At 48.0% G+C, this 15,026-nt stretch overlaps 1 protein-coding gene and 1 long non-coding RNA gene across 7 annotated transcripts in view; one reads left to right on the forward strand and one right to left on the reverse strand.

The window, feature by feature from the left end:
• LOC103104898 (uncharacterized) overlaps nucleotides 1–6,220 on the reverse strand; it is a 22,751-nt gene extending 16,531 nt beyond the window's left edge. Inside the window, exon 1 of one of the 2 annotated variants that reach the window (XR_460724.3) lies at nucleotides 6,098–6,220. This is a non-coding gene — a long non-coding RNA (uncharacterized LOC103104898). The remainder of the gene's footprint in view (nucleotides 1–6,097) is intronic. The other variant, XR_460723.3, reaches the window with a different exon arrangement.
• Nucleotides 6,161–15,026, forward strand: part of ARHGEF40 (Rho guanine nucleotide exchange factor 40) — a 22,272-nt gene continuing 13,406 nt past the window's right edge. For 4 of the 5 annotated variants that reach the window (XM_007479769.3, XM_056809978.1, XM_056809977.1 and 1 more), the window contains exons 1-9: nucleotides 6,161–6,905; nucleotides 9,411–9,608; nucleotides 10,131–11,361; nucleotides 11,667–11,834; nucleotides 12,224–12,344; nucleotides 12,661–12,757; nucleotides 12,843–12,926; nucleotides 13,006–13,122; nucleotides 14,789–14,884. In XM_007479769.3, coding sequence (XP_007479831.2) covers nucleotides 6,903–6,905; nucleotides 9,411–9,608; nucleotides 10,131–11,361; nucleotides 11,667–11,834; nucleotides 12,224–12,344; nucleotides 12,661–12,757; nucleotides 12,843–12,926; nucleotides 13,006–13,122; nucleotides 14,789–14,884 — 2,115 coding nt within the window. In that variant the 5' untranslated portion in view covers nucleotides 6,161–6,902. Of the gene's footprint in view, nucleotides 6,906–8,729; nucleotides 8,746–9,410; nucleotides 9,609–10,130; nucleotides 11,362–11,666; nucleotides 11,835–12,223; nucleotides 12,345–12,660; nucleotides 12,758–12,842; nucleotides 12,927–13,005; nucleotides 13,123–14,788; nucleotides 14,885–15,026 lie in introns of those variants that run through there. The other variant, XM_056809980.1, reaches the window with a different exon arrangement.

Consider the following 15,026-nt stretch of genomic DNA (forward strand, 5'->3'; position numbering starts at 1 on the left):
CAAGAATTCATTCTTTACCATGTAAAGAAATGGAGGCATTTTTTTAAGCAAAGTAAATTTAGAAGCAATCCTTAAAATTAAAATAATCTGTAAATTTTACCTGACTATGTGTAATAATCCCTGTGGCCGCAGAAAAATGTCCTGAACTTGGACGTTAGTATGGGTGGAGGGGTAGGAGGAGGATCAGTTAGTGGGTTCTTATTGCTGCTGCTGTTTTAAGTAAACTTAGAGTTCATTATAAAAAATCAACAGGTCTTTTATGAATGTCAACATTGTCAGTAAGATTGGGCCAATGGATGGACTCTCGCGCCACCTGGTGAGCAAAATGTATAAACTACATCTTCCTGCTAGCTGATGGTAAAGGGACATTATACCTTTGTGCAGAAAGTGGGTTAAGAGAGGAGTGTGGGCTGCAGTCACTGCTGCTGCACCTCAAATATCACCTGTGATACTCACCAGGAACACACGAAGCCTGTACTAATATCCCACTGTTACATGATTTATATTGATGCCTTCTGTTTCATTTCCATAATGCTTTTTATCCATTGAGCTTTCCTTGTCATCTGTTTTTTAGGTTCAATAGACAAAATAGCTTATTTTTTAAACACTTAACTTGTCTTAGAATTGATACTAAATATTGCTTCCAAAGCAGAAGAGTGGTAAGAGCTAGGTAACTGATCCCATCCCTTCCTGGAAAATAGAAGGACATCAAAAGTTAAAAGATTTGCCCAGGGTCACAGAGCTAGGAAATATCTGAGGCTAGATTTGAACCCAGGACCTCCCATTTCCAAGCTTGGCTTTCAATCCACAGAGCCACCTAGATACCCCAACAAAATAGCATAACGACAGTGTCTAAAAACATCTAACATATATCTAACATCTAATAATATCTAACAATATCATTCTACATCTGTATTCCTCAACCTTTCCAATGAAAGAAGAAAAAAGTATTTTCTCTCTTCTATGGGGCCAAGGTTGGCCATTATAATCATTCTGTTGTTCAATAGTTTGGCTGTGTCCAGTTCTTTATGACCCCAAGGGCCCACATCAGGCCTTTCTTTCCTCTGCTATCTCTTGGAGTCTATCTACATTGGAGTTTGTTGTTTCCATGATACTATCTATTCACCTCATCCTCTGACGTTCCCCTTTCCTCTTGCCTTCAATCTTTCCCAATATCAGGGACTTTTCCAAGGAGTCCTGCCTTCCTGTTATGTATTTATGTATGCCAAAGTATTTAAACTCAGTGTGTGACCTTCCTATGAATAATCTGAATTAATTTGTGTTTTATGATTTGACCTCTTGGCTATCCAAGAGACTCTCAAAAGTCTTCTGCAGCACTACAATTTGAAACGGTTGATTCCGTAGTGCTCAGCTTTCTTTATAGTCCAATTCTTATAGCCATACTTTGCTACTGAAAAAAAAAAAAACCATACCTTTGACCACTGCTTTGTAGGCAGTGTTCTCTTTGCCGTTTAGTGTGCTATCCAAAGCTGCCATAGCTTTCCTGCCAAGGAGTAAGTGGCTTTTAATTTTATGACTAGTCAGTTTCTGATCTTTATATATATATATAAAATATAAATATAAATATTTGATCTCCCTCAATTTGCCAGGAAGGGATGGGACTGGTTGCTAAGGTCTTACTATTTATTTTTATTTTAAGCTTCAAGCCAGCTTTTATATTCTCATCTTTCACCCTCATCTTAATTTTTTTTTAATCGAAAGAAAATTTTTATTTATTTTTGAGGTGGGGAAGGGGCACTTTACAAGAGTTTAAAGCTGATAACTAGAAAGAAAGATAAATAATTTCTTAATGACATTTTTTTTAATTCTTTTTCACTTTCTGCTATCTGAGTGCTTACACTGAGATTGTTGATGTTTCTTCCAGACTTAATTGTGGCTTTTGTTTTGTCTAATCTAGCATTTCACATGAGGTACTCTGCATATAAATTAAATAAATTATTAAATAAATTAAATAAACAAAGTGACAATATGAGGTTTGATGTAATCGTTTTCCCAATCTTACACCAAGCAGTTGTTCCATGTTTGGTTCTGTCATTTCTTGACCTGCCATACAAGTTTCCTCAGGAGACAAGTAAGATGATTGGTCTGGTACTCCTACCTCTTTAAGGAGTTTTCAGATTTTGTTACGATACACACAGTCAAAGGCCTTAGTATAGTCAATGAAGCAGGAACAGATGTTTTTCTGGAACCCCTTTGCTTTCTCCATAATCCAAAAAATATCGATAATTTGGTCTGTATTTCTTTTCCTTCTTTGAAAACCAGTCTGCTCTGGTAATTCTTGGTTCACATATTGCTGAAGCCTTGCTTAAAGAATCTTATACTTAACCTTGCTGGCAAATGAAATTAGTTCAGTAATTTGAACATTCTTTGGCATTGCCCTTGTTTGGGACATAAACCAATCTTTTACAATCCAGTGGCTACTGTTGAGTTTCCCAAATTGGCATATTGAGTAAGGCACTTTAACAGTATCATCTTTGAGGGTTTTAAATAGCTCAGCTGGAATTCCATCATCTTCACTACTTTTGCTGTTAGCAGCGCTTCAAGAGGCCCATTTGACTTCATTCTCCAGGATGTCTGGCTCTGGAAGTGTAAACACACCATCTTGGTTATCAGGGATGTTAAGATCTTTCTTGGATTGTTTAGTGTTCTCTTGCCACCTTTTCTTAATCTCTTCTACTTTTGATAAGTCCCTACCACTTTTGTCTTTCAGCATGATGATTTTTAGCATGAAACATTCCTTAGATATCTCTATTTTTCTTGAAGAGATCTCGTGTCTTTTGCGTTCTAAAGTTTTCTTCTATTTCTTTGCATTGTTCATTTAAGAAAACTTTCTCATCTCTCCTTGCTTTCTTCTGGAATTCTGTATTCATTTGGGTGTATCTTTCAATGTCTCCTTTCCCTTACCTTTTCCTTCTTTTCTCAGTTTTTGTAAAGCCTCATTAAATAGCCATTTTGCTTTCTTGTTCTTCTCTTTCTTTGGAATGTTTTTTTGTTGTGGCCTCCTGTACAATATTGTGAATTTCTGTCCATAGTAATTCAGGCATTCTATCTACCATATTTAATCCCTTAAAGCTATTTGTTACTTCCACTTCATATTTTAACTATTATTATGTGGCTTTCATTTCCATTGTTAAAAATCATTGCATAGTTTTCTTGTTTCTGTTTATTTCATCTTATATCAGTTAATATCCTTCCTGAAATTCTTTAAATTCTTCATATTTGTCATTTCTTATGCTTTAGGAATATTCTATCCCATTTATTTATGTGCTCCAGTTTGTACATTTCCCAATCAATGATGCTTATTTTGTTTTTAGTTCTTTGCTACCACACAAAGTGCCATGTGGAATATCTTAGCATATAATGGAATTTCTTTTCTGTTTTTGGCTTCCCTGAGGTATGTGCCTAACAATGAGATACTGGGTCAAATGGCATGGATATTTTAGTTACATTTTTAGCATAATTCCAAATTGTTTTCCAGAACTGTTGAACCACTGACAGTTTGATCAGAGTTCATAAGCCTATCAAGTAATTATTCTTTACAGTGTGTTATTATATAAATTGTTCTCCTAGTTCTGTTTGCTTCACTCTGTATTACTTCATACAAGTCTTCCCAGATCTTTTCTATAAGCATCCCTTTTATCATATACCATAATTTGTTCAGCTATTCCTCAATTTATTGACAAGTCCTTTGTTTCTAAATCTTTGCAATAAAAAAGATACTAAACATATTTTTTTAAATATAGACCTGCTTCCTCTTTCTTTGATCTCTTTCAGGTTATAGGCCTAGTTAACGATAGCATTGAGCCAAAGATTATGTATATATAGTTTAGTAACTTTGGGGCATGGTTCCAAATAGTTTTCCAGAATAGTTAGACATACTCATACTGTTTATCGACCTTTCCAGCAATTATAATTTTCCTTTTTTTAATCTTTGCCAATCTGTTGAATATGAAATAGAAATTTAGAGCAACTTTACTTTGTATTTTTCTAATTATTATGCTGTTGGAAGATTTTTCATGTGATTGTTGATAGCTTGAATCTCTTCCTTTGAAAACTGCCTGGTGATATATACTTTGACCATTTACAAATTAAAGAGTAGTAATTGTTCTTAGGCATCTTAATTAGTTTGCATATATCTTGGAAATGAGATATTAATTTTAAAAAAACTTGCAGTAAAGATTTTTCCCCCAGATTAAGTATTTCCTTACTAATTTTAACCATTGCTCATTCAAAATCCTTTTCATGTAATAGAGATTGTCTATTTGATCTTCTCTATTCTTTGTTTGGTAATTCAACTTTTCTCTATCCATAATTGTGGAAGATATATTCTTCTTGCTCTTCCAATGTGTTTATGATATGACCTTTTACATCTTAATCTTGTAGCTATTTCAAGCTTATCTTAGTATATCATTTATTATTGTGTGTGACAGGCATAAGAGAGTGAAATATCATATTATAAGTGATAGATATAAGAGAGAAACCCTCAAAAGCAGAATCTGTTTCATTTTTAGTTTATAGTCTCTACTTTGTCTAAGAGTATAGCACTGAAAGTACTTAATATCTGCTTGTTAATTTATTGAGTTGAGTATTGCAGAAAACTTGAAGGAGCTGAGCAAGAGAGAAGTCTCTCTCAGAGCAGAGGCACTTTACTAGGGGCAGTCAAGCTAAGAATAGGGGGTTGAAAGATACATAAAGGAAAGTAATATGAGATAAAGCTAGAAGATTTAGATTAGAAACAAGCTAGACTTTCCAGAGCAACGATGAGACAGTGGCATAAACAGAATGACCATCAGGGGGCAGCAAGATATTTCTTTCCTGGGCAACCCTGGCAATGTCTGGGGTTTGTCGGAGGCCTCTGCATCTCCTGGCACTAGAGAATTAGAAGATACGAAGTCCACTGGTTATTGGAAAGAAATCTAAATCCTACCAAGAGTCCATCATTGTAGAAGAACTTAAAGATTCTGCCTCTACATTCATCCTTTAGAGAACAAAGAAAAAAGCTATTTTTTATATCAAAGATAAAATGATACCCCCCCAACCACTTCTCCAATGGGATAGAAGGGACCCAGATCTCTGAAACCTAGTTTTGGGGGTACCTGGGTTCTATACAGGCTTGTTCTATACACACAGTTAAAAGGGAGATACTAGCAGATACTCTCATATATGCCCCTTTATTCACATCTGAAGGGAATAAACCAAAGGAGAGAAGGGAATTCCCCTGCCACCAGTAATGACACGAATGTGGAATTGGTTTTAAGGTCAGAGAGAAGCCTAATTTCCAGCCTTGGGCTCCATGGAATTAGATAGTTCTCTTCCCCCAGGGAACCCTCTGTGCCTCCATTCCTCTCCCATGATCTTCCTCCCTAAAACTTGGAACCCATCAGAAGAACCATTCCCAGAGACTGCCCTCTTTCTGAACAGATAAGAGGGTGATATGGACAATACTCCTCTAAATGCTAGGCAATGCACACCTGTGCACCCTAACAGTTGCCTTCCCAGCTCACCCCCACCCCAAGTCCCTCATCTCCTAAAGCTGGCTGAAGGAACCAAGGGCTGATGTGGAACAGATGGGCTAGTGACAAAACATACTTTAACTGGCTCCCTCCTCGGCGAACCAGCCTGGACTGCCCTCGGAGATTGCAGATACCGGCTCTGTCCCTTGATTTCCCTCTCCTCCTCCACCCTAAGACCATTAGTCTATAAGAGACCTTCCAGGCCAAGTCTGGAAATCAGAAAGAGGTTCAAATGAAGGGAAATGCTGGCCCATGGTAGAATTTCAAGATAGAATGCTTCCTATTTCCTGCCTCCTCTTTAAGTAAGCAGGGGGTGAGCAAATCGCTAAGAATTCTCTACCAGCTCCTTCCTCCCCAGCTTCATTCAACCCTGACTGATGGCCACTCTGGGCAAAGGACCAAAGTGGGGTGGAGGAAAGTAAGATGAATAATGGATAGAAGGGGCAGCCTTAGAAGAATTTGAAGCGACTGCAAGAAGAAACGCTGAACTAAAGTCTGCGGCCCCCTCAAGCCCAAGCCCCCATCCCAAGACCCCCCCTTCTCCCGCCTCCACACCCACGCACCTCGTCATTCTCGGACACAGGAACCTCATTGTCCGAGCCGGGCTGCCAGAGGCCTAAGCATGGTGGGCGGGAGAGAAGAGGAGGCGGGGCAGACGGAGAGCTGGAATTGTCCGTTCAGAGGGGGAGTCCCCTAATTTACCCTCCGTCCTTCACCACGAAACGTTCAGTTGATAGAGAGGGCCCCTCGGCCCAAGTCTGGACATCAGAAATCGAGGCCCAAACGAGGGGAAAACATGGCCCAGGGTTGAGTTTCGAGAGAGGCAGCCTCCGGCCCCTAGCCTGCCTGGAGAGGGAAAATCCGGAAAGATTCACCCCGAGTCCCAGAAAGATTCATTTGAGGGTCAGAGCCTAGACAGATCTCGAGGGAGGGAGACCAGTCAGCAGGCAAGAGGGGAATCCCTGGGAGTGTCTGGCCGTCCGATGGGTCAAGGTTCTGAGTAAATGAATTGGGGTCCGGGATGGAGGAGAATCTAGGGTGTGAGTGGATGCTCTGGGTGGATGGGCGGGGTGAGTGGAGTGTCCCAGGGAGTTGTACGTCTCCCGTTAAACCGAGTCGCAGAGAGGGGAGTCTGGGGAGCTGGGCGGAGGTGGGGGTGTGCGTTTAGGGGCGGGGCGGCCGTCTCGGTCCCCCCTGTTGGAGCCCCGCGGCCTGGGAGCCCGAGCCCGAGCTTAGCTTCTGCTACTGCCGCCGGGGCCGGAGCTGTCCCCCAGCCAGACCAAGTGAGAGCCACTGGAGGAAGGGAGGCGGTGCGCCCCGGCCCCGCCTGGACGTAGCCGCGGACTGGGGCCCCGGCGCCCCTGAGCCATGGTAAGTCCTACGCCTCACCCGAAATCCTTTTCTTTCTCGGCCCTCTGCCTCTGGCCCCCTCTCTGTCCTCCGGGCCTCGGGATCCCAAGCCCCAGCCCCGCCGCCTCCTCTGCCTGCCCTTTATCTCGCTTCTACTTTGACTCTAGTTCCCCACCTCGGAAAAGAACAGAAGGCTCTTTCCCTCCCTCTCCTTTCTGTCTGTCTCTGTCTCTAGGTCTGGAGTTGCCAGACTTTCCCCTGTGAGTTCCGCTCCCTCCATTCAGCCCCCTCACCCTTTTTTCCCTTCATCTGGCCTTTACCACCCCACCCCCATCCTCCTTTCCTTCTTGCTCAAATTTGTGCTTTCCATATCCCTTGCCTTCTCTTCCTACCCTTTCTTACTCTCTGATCTCCTTGATTTCCCTGACTTTCCCTGCTGGTGCAGCGACCCTTCTCTTCCCAGTTACCCGCTTATCCCACCCAGGGCCCCTGAGAGCACGATTGGCAATGGCCCTGGAAGGGGTCGGCCGGGCCATGAGAACGGACCTGCCTGCGATCACCATTTTCCATCTCAGTCCCGGTCCTGTGAGGGGAGGCCCACCCATCCGGCCCCAAGAGGGCCAGTCACAGCTGTAGCTGGGGCAGGGGCACAGAAGAGTAAACAGGACAGCAGCAGGGGTGCGGAGGAGCTAAGACTGCAGGGAGCATTCACCCTGGAGGCATACCTGAGAGAAAGGAAGCATCACTCAAGGAACGTCACTATGTAGCCCTTTGTTCCACACCACTCGAATAGCTGCGATTTAATATTGCACATTATAGTTCTTTGTGCTTGTGTCAGTTCTCCCTCCAAGACTGGAAACTCTAAGAGGAGGCATTATATCTTATTTAAACTTTGTATCTATCCTACTATCTAGCACAGGGCTGTGCACACTGTGATTAATACGTTTGGTAATCTGGATGGCATAGAGAGAAAAGTGGAGCTGGGGGGTTGGGGGGAGGGTGACACTGTCTTAAGGGACGCACTGCAAGAATTCGGATGGCAGGGAAGCTGAAGGTATTTAGAGAACTGGGGCAGGGACGCCACCGAGGAGAGAGGTACCTCACGGGCACTGGCCCCGAGAACTCCCTGCAGGAATACTTTCAGGAGTCCTCAGGGGTGGGAGAAAGAAGGCACTGCCAGAGGGAGCGCCTGCTGCAGGAATGGGGGAGGGGTGCTGCCACCAGGAGAGCGAACTTTAGAGAAGGGGGGAGACCGCCCCTGGGGAAGCTCACACTTCAAAGAGCATGGGCATGAGCTGCCAAGGAGGAAAGAGGGCAGCAGGGCCAATCGCTCTGGTCTCCTGTCTGGTCCGAGCCCCGTCGCTTCCCTCCCAAACCTCCGCTCCAAGTCCCCTCTCTGCAGACTGCTCCTCCCCCTCCCTCTGCCGCCGCTTCCTGTGGCTGGGACTCTCACACAGCCATGAGCTCACCGCCCCTAATGGGTTGCAGCTGCCTCCCTGCTCGGCTTCTGCTCCCCCCTCCCACCTCTGGCCTCCGAGCCTGTCGCCCACTCAGCCCCACCCCCACCCCATTCTCCGCCGGCGCCGCTCCCCCTTCCCAACACACACCTATTCCAGGCGGCTAGACTCCGGGGTTCGCTCTTTTCCGTGCCTGCAGGCCCCGTCTGTCTAGGTGCCCCCTTGTCAGGTCTAGCTATCTTTGCCTGCTCCTAATCCATCTGTCCCTTTGTACATCCCATCGGCCCCGGGTACTCCACAGCGAGATGTGCCCCCGTCCTCTGGACCAAGATTCTTGGGGGAGGGGCAGCATTTCAGGCTCACTGTGACTTCTTGCTCCATCACACACTCGGTTACTGAGCGCGGTAAATCAGGTTACCCGGAATATCCAGAAAGGGAAAAGGAGGCATAGGGCCTATGGGAAGGGTCTTGACGGTGGAGAAGGGATAGGAGGCGCCAGAAGAGCTCTCTCTAGGGGGCCTGGAATCCGTTATCTGGGATGTTTTCATTGGGATGGGGAGGGGGTGGAGGATAGAGGGGAGTCAGAATAGGGAGAACCCAGCCAGCCCCTGCTGAAAAGGAGCCCGGCTTAACTTTTCCAGCACACATTCTGGGCAAAGTCAAGTCCTCTCTTGGATATCTCTTCCCCGTACCCATTTCTGACCTCTGACTCCCTACAAGGATGACCCAAATCATTCATTTTAACTTAATTTCACAGGCCTGGAAAATGTGCTTCATTTGTAGAGGAGGACTGGTGCAAAGCATAATTTGCCCCGGTTTACACCCCTTTGCTGATTCAGTATGTAACTGAGCAGGCACTGCCTAGCGAGCCCCTTAGAAAATGCATTGGAGCAGTAAGTCTGACCAGAAGAACCTGCCCCTTCACCTCGAAGAACCAACAGAAAGGCCGGGAGACAGAGCATCCACGTAGCCCAAATGTCCTTCCCCCTTCTCCCCACGGCTCCCAGTATCCTGACCTCGAGCCCTCTCTCCCTGCCTCTCCTCCTCTGAATTTCCCTTCTTATTCCAGGAGCCAGAGCCAGTAGAAGACTGTGTGCAAAGCACCCTGGCCGCACTGTACCCCCCCTTTGAGGCAACTGCACCCACCCTGCTGGGCCAGGTGTTCCAGGTGGTAGAGCGAACCTACCGGGAAGATGCCCTGCGCTACGCCCTGGATTTCTTGGTGCCTGCTAAACACCTTCTCGCCCGGGTCCAACAGGAGGCCTGTGTGAGTTACTGCCTGCCTGCATGCCTGCATGCCTGCTCACTGGGCCTTAACTGACCGCCTGATTGCCTCACCCCAGGGAGCAGCCCCTGCAGAATGAACTCCCAGAAAACCCAACCTCCCTGTCAGAGACATTGACCCCTTCTGAGGCGAAACTCCCCAAAGGGCAACCAGCTCTCCTTCTTGGCCTGTGTAACGGGGAGCTTGGTCTAGCTGGTCTCAACGTTTCCTCCAGGGCTGCTAACATTCTGATCGTTACTCTAGCCGGCCCTAGGAGGCCTCGTGCTGACCCCTGACCCATTTAGAAACTAACCACTTAACCCGACTTCAGAAAAGCGTACAGTCTACACCTGCTACCTGGCCCTAGTGAACAGTTTATATCTTGAGATAAGTTCATCGAGAGAGATGGACTGCGTTTATTCCACCTGTCCTCGACCCATGGGCCCCGTTCTCGCGCCCTTTGCCTCCACGGCCTGCTGATCGGGCTTGGGGCCCCTTGACCTCCGGCTCCCCCTCTCTCTCCAGGCCCAGTACAGCGGCTTCCTCTTTCTGCACGAGGGCTGGCCCCTCTGTCTGCACGAGCAGGTAGTGGTGCAGCTGGCCGCCCTGCCATGGCAGCTGCTTCGCCCTGGAGACTTCTACCTACAAGTAATACCCTCGGTGGCCCGAGCCCCGCGCCTGGCCCTCAAGTGCCTGGCCCCGGGGGGCGGACGGGTACAGGAGCTTCCAGTGTCCTCAGAAGCCTGTGCCTACCTTTTCACTCCTGAGTGGCTGCAGGGCATCAACAAAGACCGACCAGCAGGCCGGCTCACCACATGCCTTCTGGCATCACCCACAGGAGTCCAGCGGCTGCCCTGGGCTGAGCTCATCTGTCCACGCTTTGTGCATAAAGGCAGTCTCATGGTGGGACAGCGTCCGGTCTCTCTGCCCCCAGAGCTCCCCCCAGGACCCCCTGGGCTCTCTAGCCCACCACTGCCGGAGGAGGCCCTGGGCACCAGAAGCCCTGGGGATGGGCACAATGCCCCGGCAGAAGCCCCAGAGGGCGAGTATGTGGAGCTGTTAGAGGTGACCCTGCCAGCCCGAGGGTGTCCAGAGGATACAGCGAGCTCCCCCAGCCTCTCCAGGACTCAAACTGTACCTACCAGGAAAGGTGCGGGAGGAAAGGGACGACACAGACGACATCGGGCATGGCTGCACCAGAAGGGGACGGTGCCCCGGGGCCAAGATGGGACTCGGCCCCCCGGAGAAGGGAGCAGCGCTGGAGTCAACACTGGCTCTCCCCCACGAGTGGAATCACCTCAAGAAGAGGGAACACTCCATGCTCCTGAGCTCCCAGCTGAGGCCCCAGGAGGGGAGATTGGCCCTTTCCCTCTGAGACCAAATGAAGGAGGGGATGGGCCAGGCCAGGGGGAGGAGGGACTGGCGGGGACACCCCGAAAATCAGGCAAAGGAAACAGAAGGAAGAAGCGTGGGGGAGGCAGAGGAACTCCTGGGCAGGGAGCAGAAAGTGTGCCATCAATTCCCCAGAACAAAGAGGAGACCAGTCATCCTGAGGCTCTCACCAGCCTGGCCCCCCAGAATGAGAAAGAGCTCTCAGGCTTCCACCTGCTACAAGAGGAAGAGCCCAAATGTACAGGAAAGACTGATCCAGAGCAAGTAAAGGAAGAAGAGCCTATCCCCTCTTCTGCCTGTGAGTCTACAGAGGAGGGAACAGGAGAAGCAGAGCCCAGAGGGCAGAGTCTGGCTGCTGCAGAAGGTAAGAGGGCCTGGAGGGGGGACAGTAAGGTGCCAACACTTCCTAGCTTTGTGACTCTGGGCAAGTCACTCAGCTCCAGTTGCCCAGACCTTACTGTTGTTCTGCTGTTGAACAAATACTTAGTACTGATTTTAAAATGAAAGATAAGGGTTTAAACCCCCCAAAAAGTACATGGAAGGCCAGTGGGGAACAGAGCTGGGAATGGTCTAGGCAGTAAACAGAGGAATATAGATGACATAAAATAGGGACCTCCCCAGGGGAAGCAACCAGTCCTCGGTCCTAGCAATCTTCCTGTCCCATTTTAGTATCCACAGACCCAGTAGAACTCCTCTCTGGGCCCCCAGTGCCACCATCTAAGGCTGGGAAGGAGGACAAGGAAGATGGTAGCCCTGAAGGGTGTACTTCAGCTTTGGCTAATGATGACTCCAACGTGACCTGGGACTTGATGGCATCTGGGTTTTTCCTGCTGGCTGGTGAGTGGCTGAGATGGATAATGAGAGGATAACAGGAAATGGGAGGAGGTGAAGAATGAAAGAAAAGGATGGGGGCAGCTGGGTGGCTCAGTGGATTGAGAGCCAGGCCTAGAGACGGGAGGTCCTGAGTTCAGATGTGAACTCAGACACGTCCTAGTGACCCCAGGCAAGTCACACCAATTGCCTAGCCCTTACTGCTCTTTTGTCTTAGAACCAATATACAGTATTGATTCTAAGTCAGAAGGTAAGGGTTTAAAAAAAAAAGAAGGAAGGAGGGAGGGAGAGAAAGAGAGAGAAAAAGATTTCTGCTTCTAGGGAGAGCCAAGGGGTATAAAGACTGATCAGGCTGTCCTCCCTGACCCCTCTTCAAAGCCACCTCATGTCCACAGGTGGGGTGGACCAGAGTGGCCGGGCCTTGCTGACCATCACTCCACCATGCCCTCCTACGGAGCCTCCACCCACACAGGCAGAGATGAGGACGGCTCTTTGTTACCTCCACTCGCTGCTCAGGTACATGTGGGCCAGGGGCTGACCTTAAGAGAATGGCCTCATGACTCTGGGACAGTGGCACGCCCCATCCACGGCCCCCTGACTTTAGGCTCCATGAAGCTCCCCAATGCTCAGGACTCTGACGCTGATTCCCTTTTCGTCACTTTGACTCCTTCCCTGTAGGGACTATGAGCACTGACCTTCCCAGAGCCTCCAGGAACTTGACTCCATGATCTTCCAGATACTTCCTCCTAGAAGCCAGTCCCCACCCACACCCATACTGGTTATTTACAGGCTTTCTCCCCTCCACGTGCCCTAACCTTCCCTTCCTGCCTAGGTCTGACCTGAAGATGCTGGGGCTGTCGGTGCTCCTAGACCTCCGGGGTGCTCCCCTGCTCCCCCCAGGACTAATTCCTGTTCTAAATGACCTCCAGGTACTGTTCTAGACCCATCATTCCCTGCTGCCCCTGCGATATGCCCCGATTCCCAGGGTTTGAGCGGATCTACTTCTTTCCTTAGGATTCCAGAGAGCACCCTGTGAAGATACAGCGCCTGATGATTCTGACTGAGAATGAGTCTGCCACTGAGCTCAGCGAGCTTCAGGTACGTGTGGGGGAGAAAGAAGAGAAGTGGCTAAATCCCACGGGGGCCAGAACTCCACCTGATCCCAGCATTTCCACAGAGAGCTGAATTGCTATCAGAAAGTGACCTCCCTACTGTGGCCAAGCCTGAAGAGCTTCAGAAAGACCTAGGGGGTGACAGGGACGCTTCTGCACAGCGCTGGACAGAAACACATCAGGTGACATCACCTTTCCCCCCTCCCTGGGCCAAAGAAGGGTACGATGAGCCCATATCCAGGATATCCAGATTGGCTGCAGCCGGGAGCCACAAGGCCACAGGACTATAAAAGATGGTGCTTCCATTTCAGTTCAATAGTATTTTTTTAACCACTTAACTAAGGTGTTTCAGAGGGATCCAAAGATCTTGATTAGCTCGAGTATGGTGTAGTAAAAGATTTAGTCTTTTTTTTTTAACCCTTACCTTCCATCTTGGAATCCATACTGTGTATTGGTTCTAAGGCAGAAGAGGGCTAAGGGCTAAGCAAAGGGGGTCAAGTGACTTGCCCAGGGCCACCCAGCTAGGAAGTGTCTGAGGCCAGATTTGAACCTAAGACCTCCCATCTCTAGACCTGGCTCTCCATCCACTGAGCTATCCAGCTGCCCTGAAAAATTAGACTTGAAGTCACACAATTGAGATTCAAATCCTGGTTCTGCCAGTGCCAAGCTGTAGGACCAACCCTAAGCAAGCTCCTTGAATTTCTGAGCTTGAGTTTCTTCCACTATAAGATGAGGATAATATTTGCACAGTCTACTTCACAAAGTTGTTTTGATGAAAATGCTTTGAAAATCTTTAAGGGCTATAGCAATATGAGCTGTTATTCAGAAACATTATAATATTGTGGAGTATATATGCACCTAAAAACGATTCAAGAGTGAAAAATCCCGCGTTAAATGCCAAGTTCCAAAATGTATGAACAGAGGGATAGGGATAGCGAGGTAGCCCAGAGAATAGAGTGCCAGGTCTGGAGTCAGGAAAACATGGGTTCCAATCTGACCTCAGATACTTCCTGGCTGTATGACCCTGGGTAAGTGACAGCCCCAATTGCTTAGCCCTCACTGCTTTCCTAGCTTGGAATTGATACTAAACAGAAATTAAGGGTTTTTTTTTTAAATGTATGAATGGTAGGAGGCAGTATGAGAGAGTGAAAGGAGGCCGTCTCCTACCATTCATGCATGTTTTAAACCCTTACCTCCTATCTTAGTATAAATTCGCCAAAACCCCTCCCATGACCAAGCGCTTCCATAATTCTATGACTCTTAGTGATGCCTAATACTACAGGCATAGCCCAGATCATATTGCTTACCCTCTCTGAGACAGGGGAGGGAAGGGAAGACGGAGACCATTTGGATCTTATCATTTCAGAAAATGTATGTTGAAAGCTGTTATTACATGTCATTGGGAAGATAAAATATCTTGGAATAAAATAGTCCTCCCCCCTCCCTCCTGCCCCCCCCCAAAGTGCAGTGTACACCACAGCTGTGGGGAGGAAGGCTTTGATGGGACCTTGAAAGATGGGTGGGACTGGAATCGGGAGAGGAAGAGCATTTTAGAAGGACCTGAAAGATTGGGTTCGAGACCTTACTCTGCCCCCCGCTGGCTTTGGGACTTTGGGCCAATTATTTTACCTCTTGCGGCCTCCCTTTCTTCCTCTGCAAATCACATCTGGCTGAGATGCTAAGCTGCCCCCGTTGTGATGCGCGGTACCTTCCCTTCTCCCCGCGGGAGTCTCAGGAGGAGGCTTCTTGGAATGAGGCTCCCTATTTGAGGACGGAGACACTTTCTCTCAAATGCTACCTGTCTGCTGTCTCTGTTCCTTCTGTGCCGCGGTGTGTGTGTGTACCCAGGAAGTAGCAAGGCTCTGCCACCTGTGCCACGATGTCCTGGGCTCTGTCCGGGAGGCCACGGAGGAGCTCCAAAGGGCTGTGGAGCCTCAAGGAGAGGTAGGAGCCGAGTGAAAAGAGAACGGGAAACAGGCAAGAACCTCGGGCGAAGGGCAGGCGGGGAGAAGGGAAGCTGGAAGCAGGACGAGGGTGGAACTAGAGGAGGCTGGGCCCGTGTCTTTTCAGAAGTCCCCCTCTTTGC

This window comes from Monodelphis domestica, chromosome 1 (genome assembly GCF_027887165.1).
Source record: "Monodelphis domestica isolate mMonDom1 chromosome 1, mMonDom1.pri, whole genome shotgun sequence".
Lineage (NCBI taxonomy): Eukaryota > Metazoa > Chordata > Mammalia > Didelphimorphia > Didelphidae > Monodelphis > Monodelphis domestica.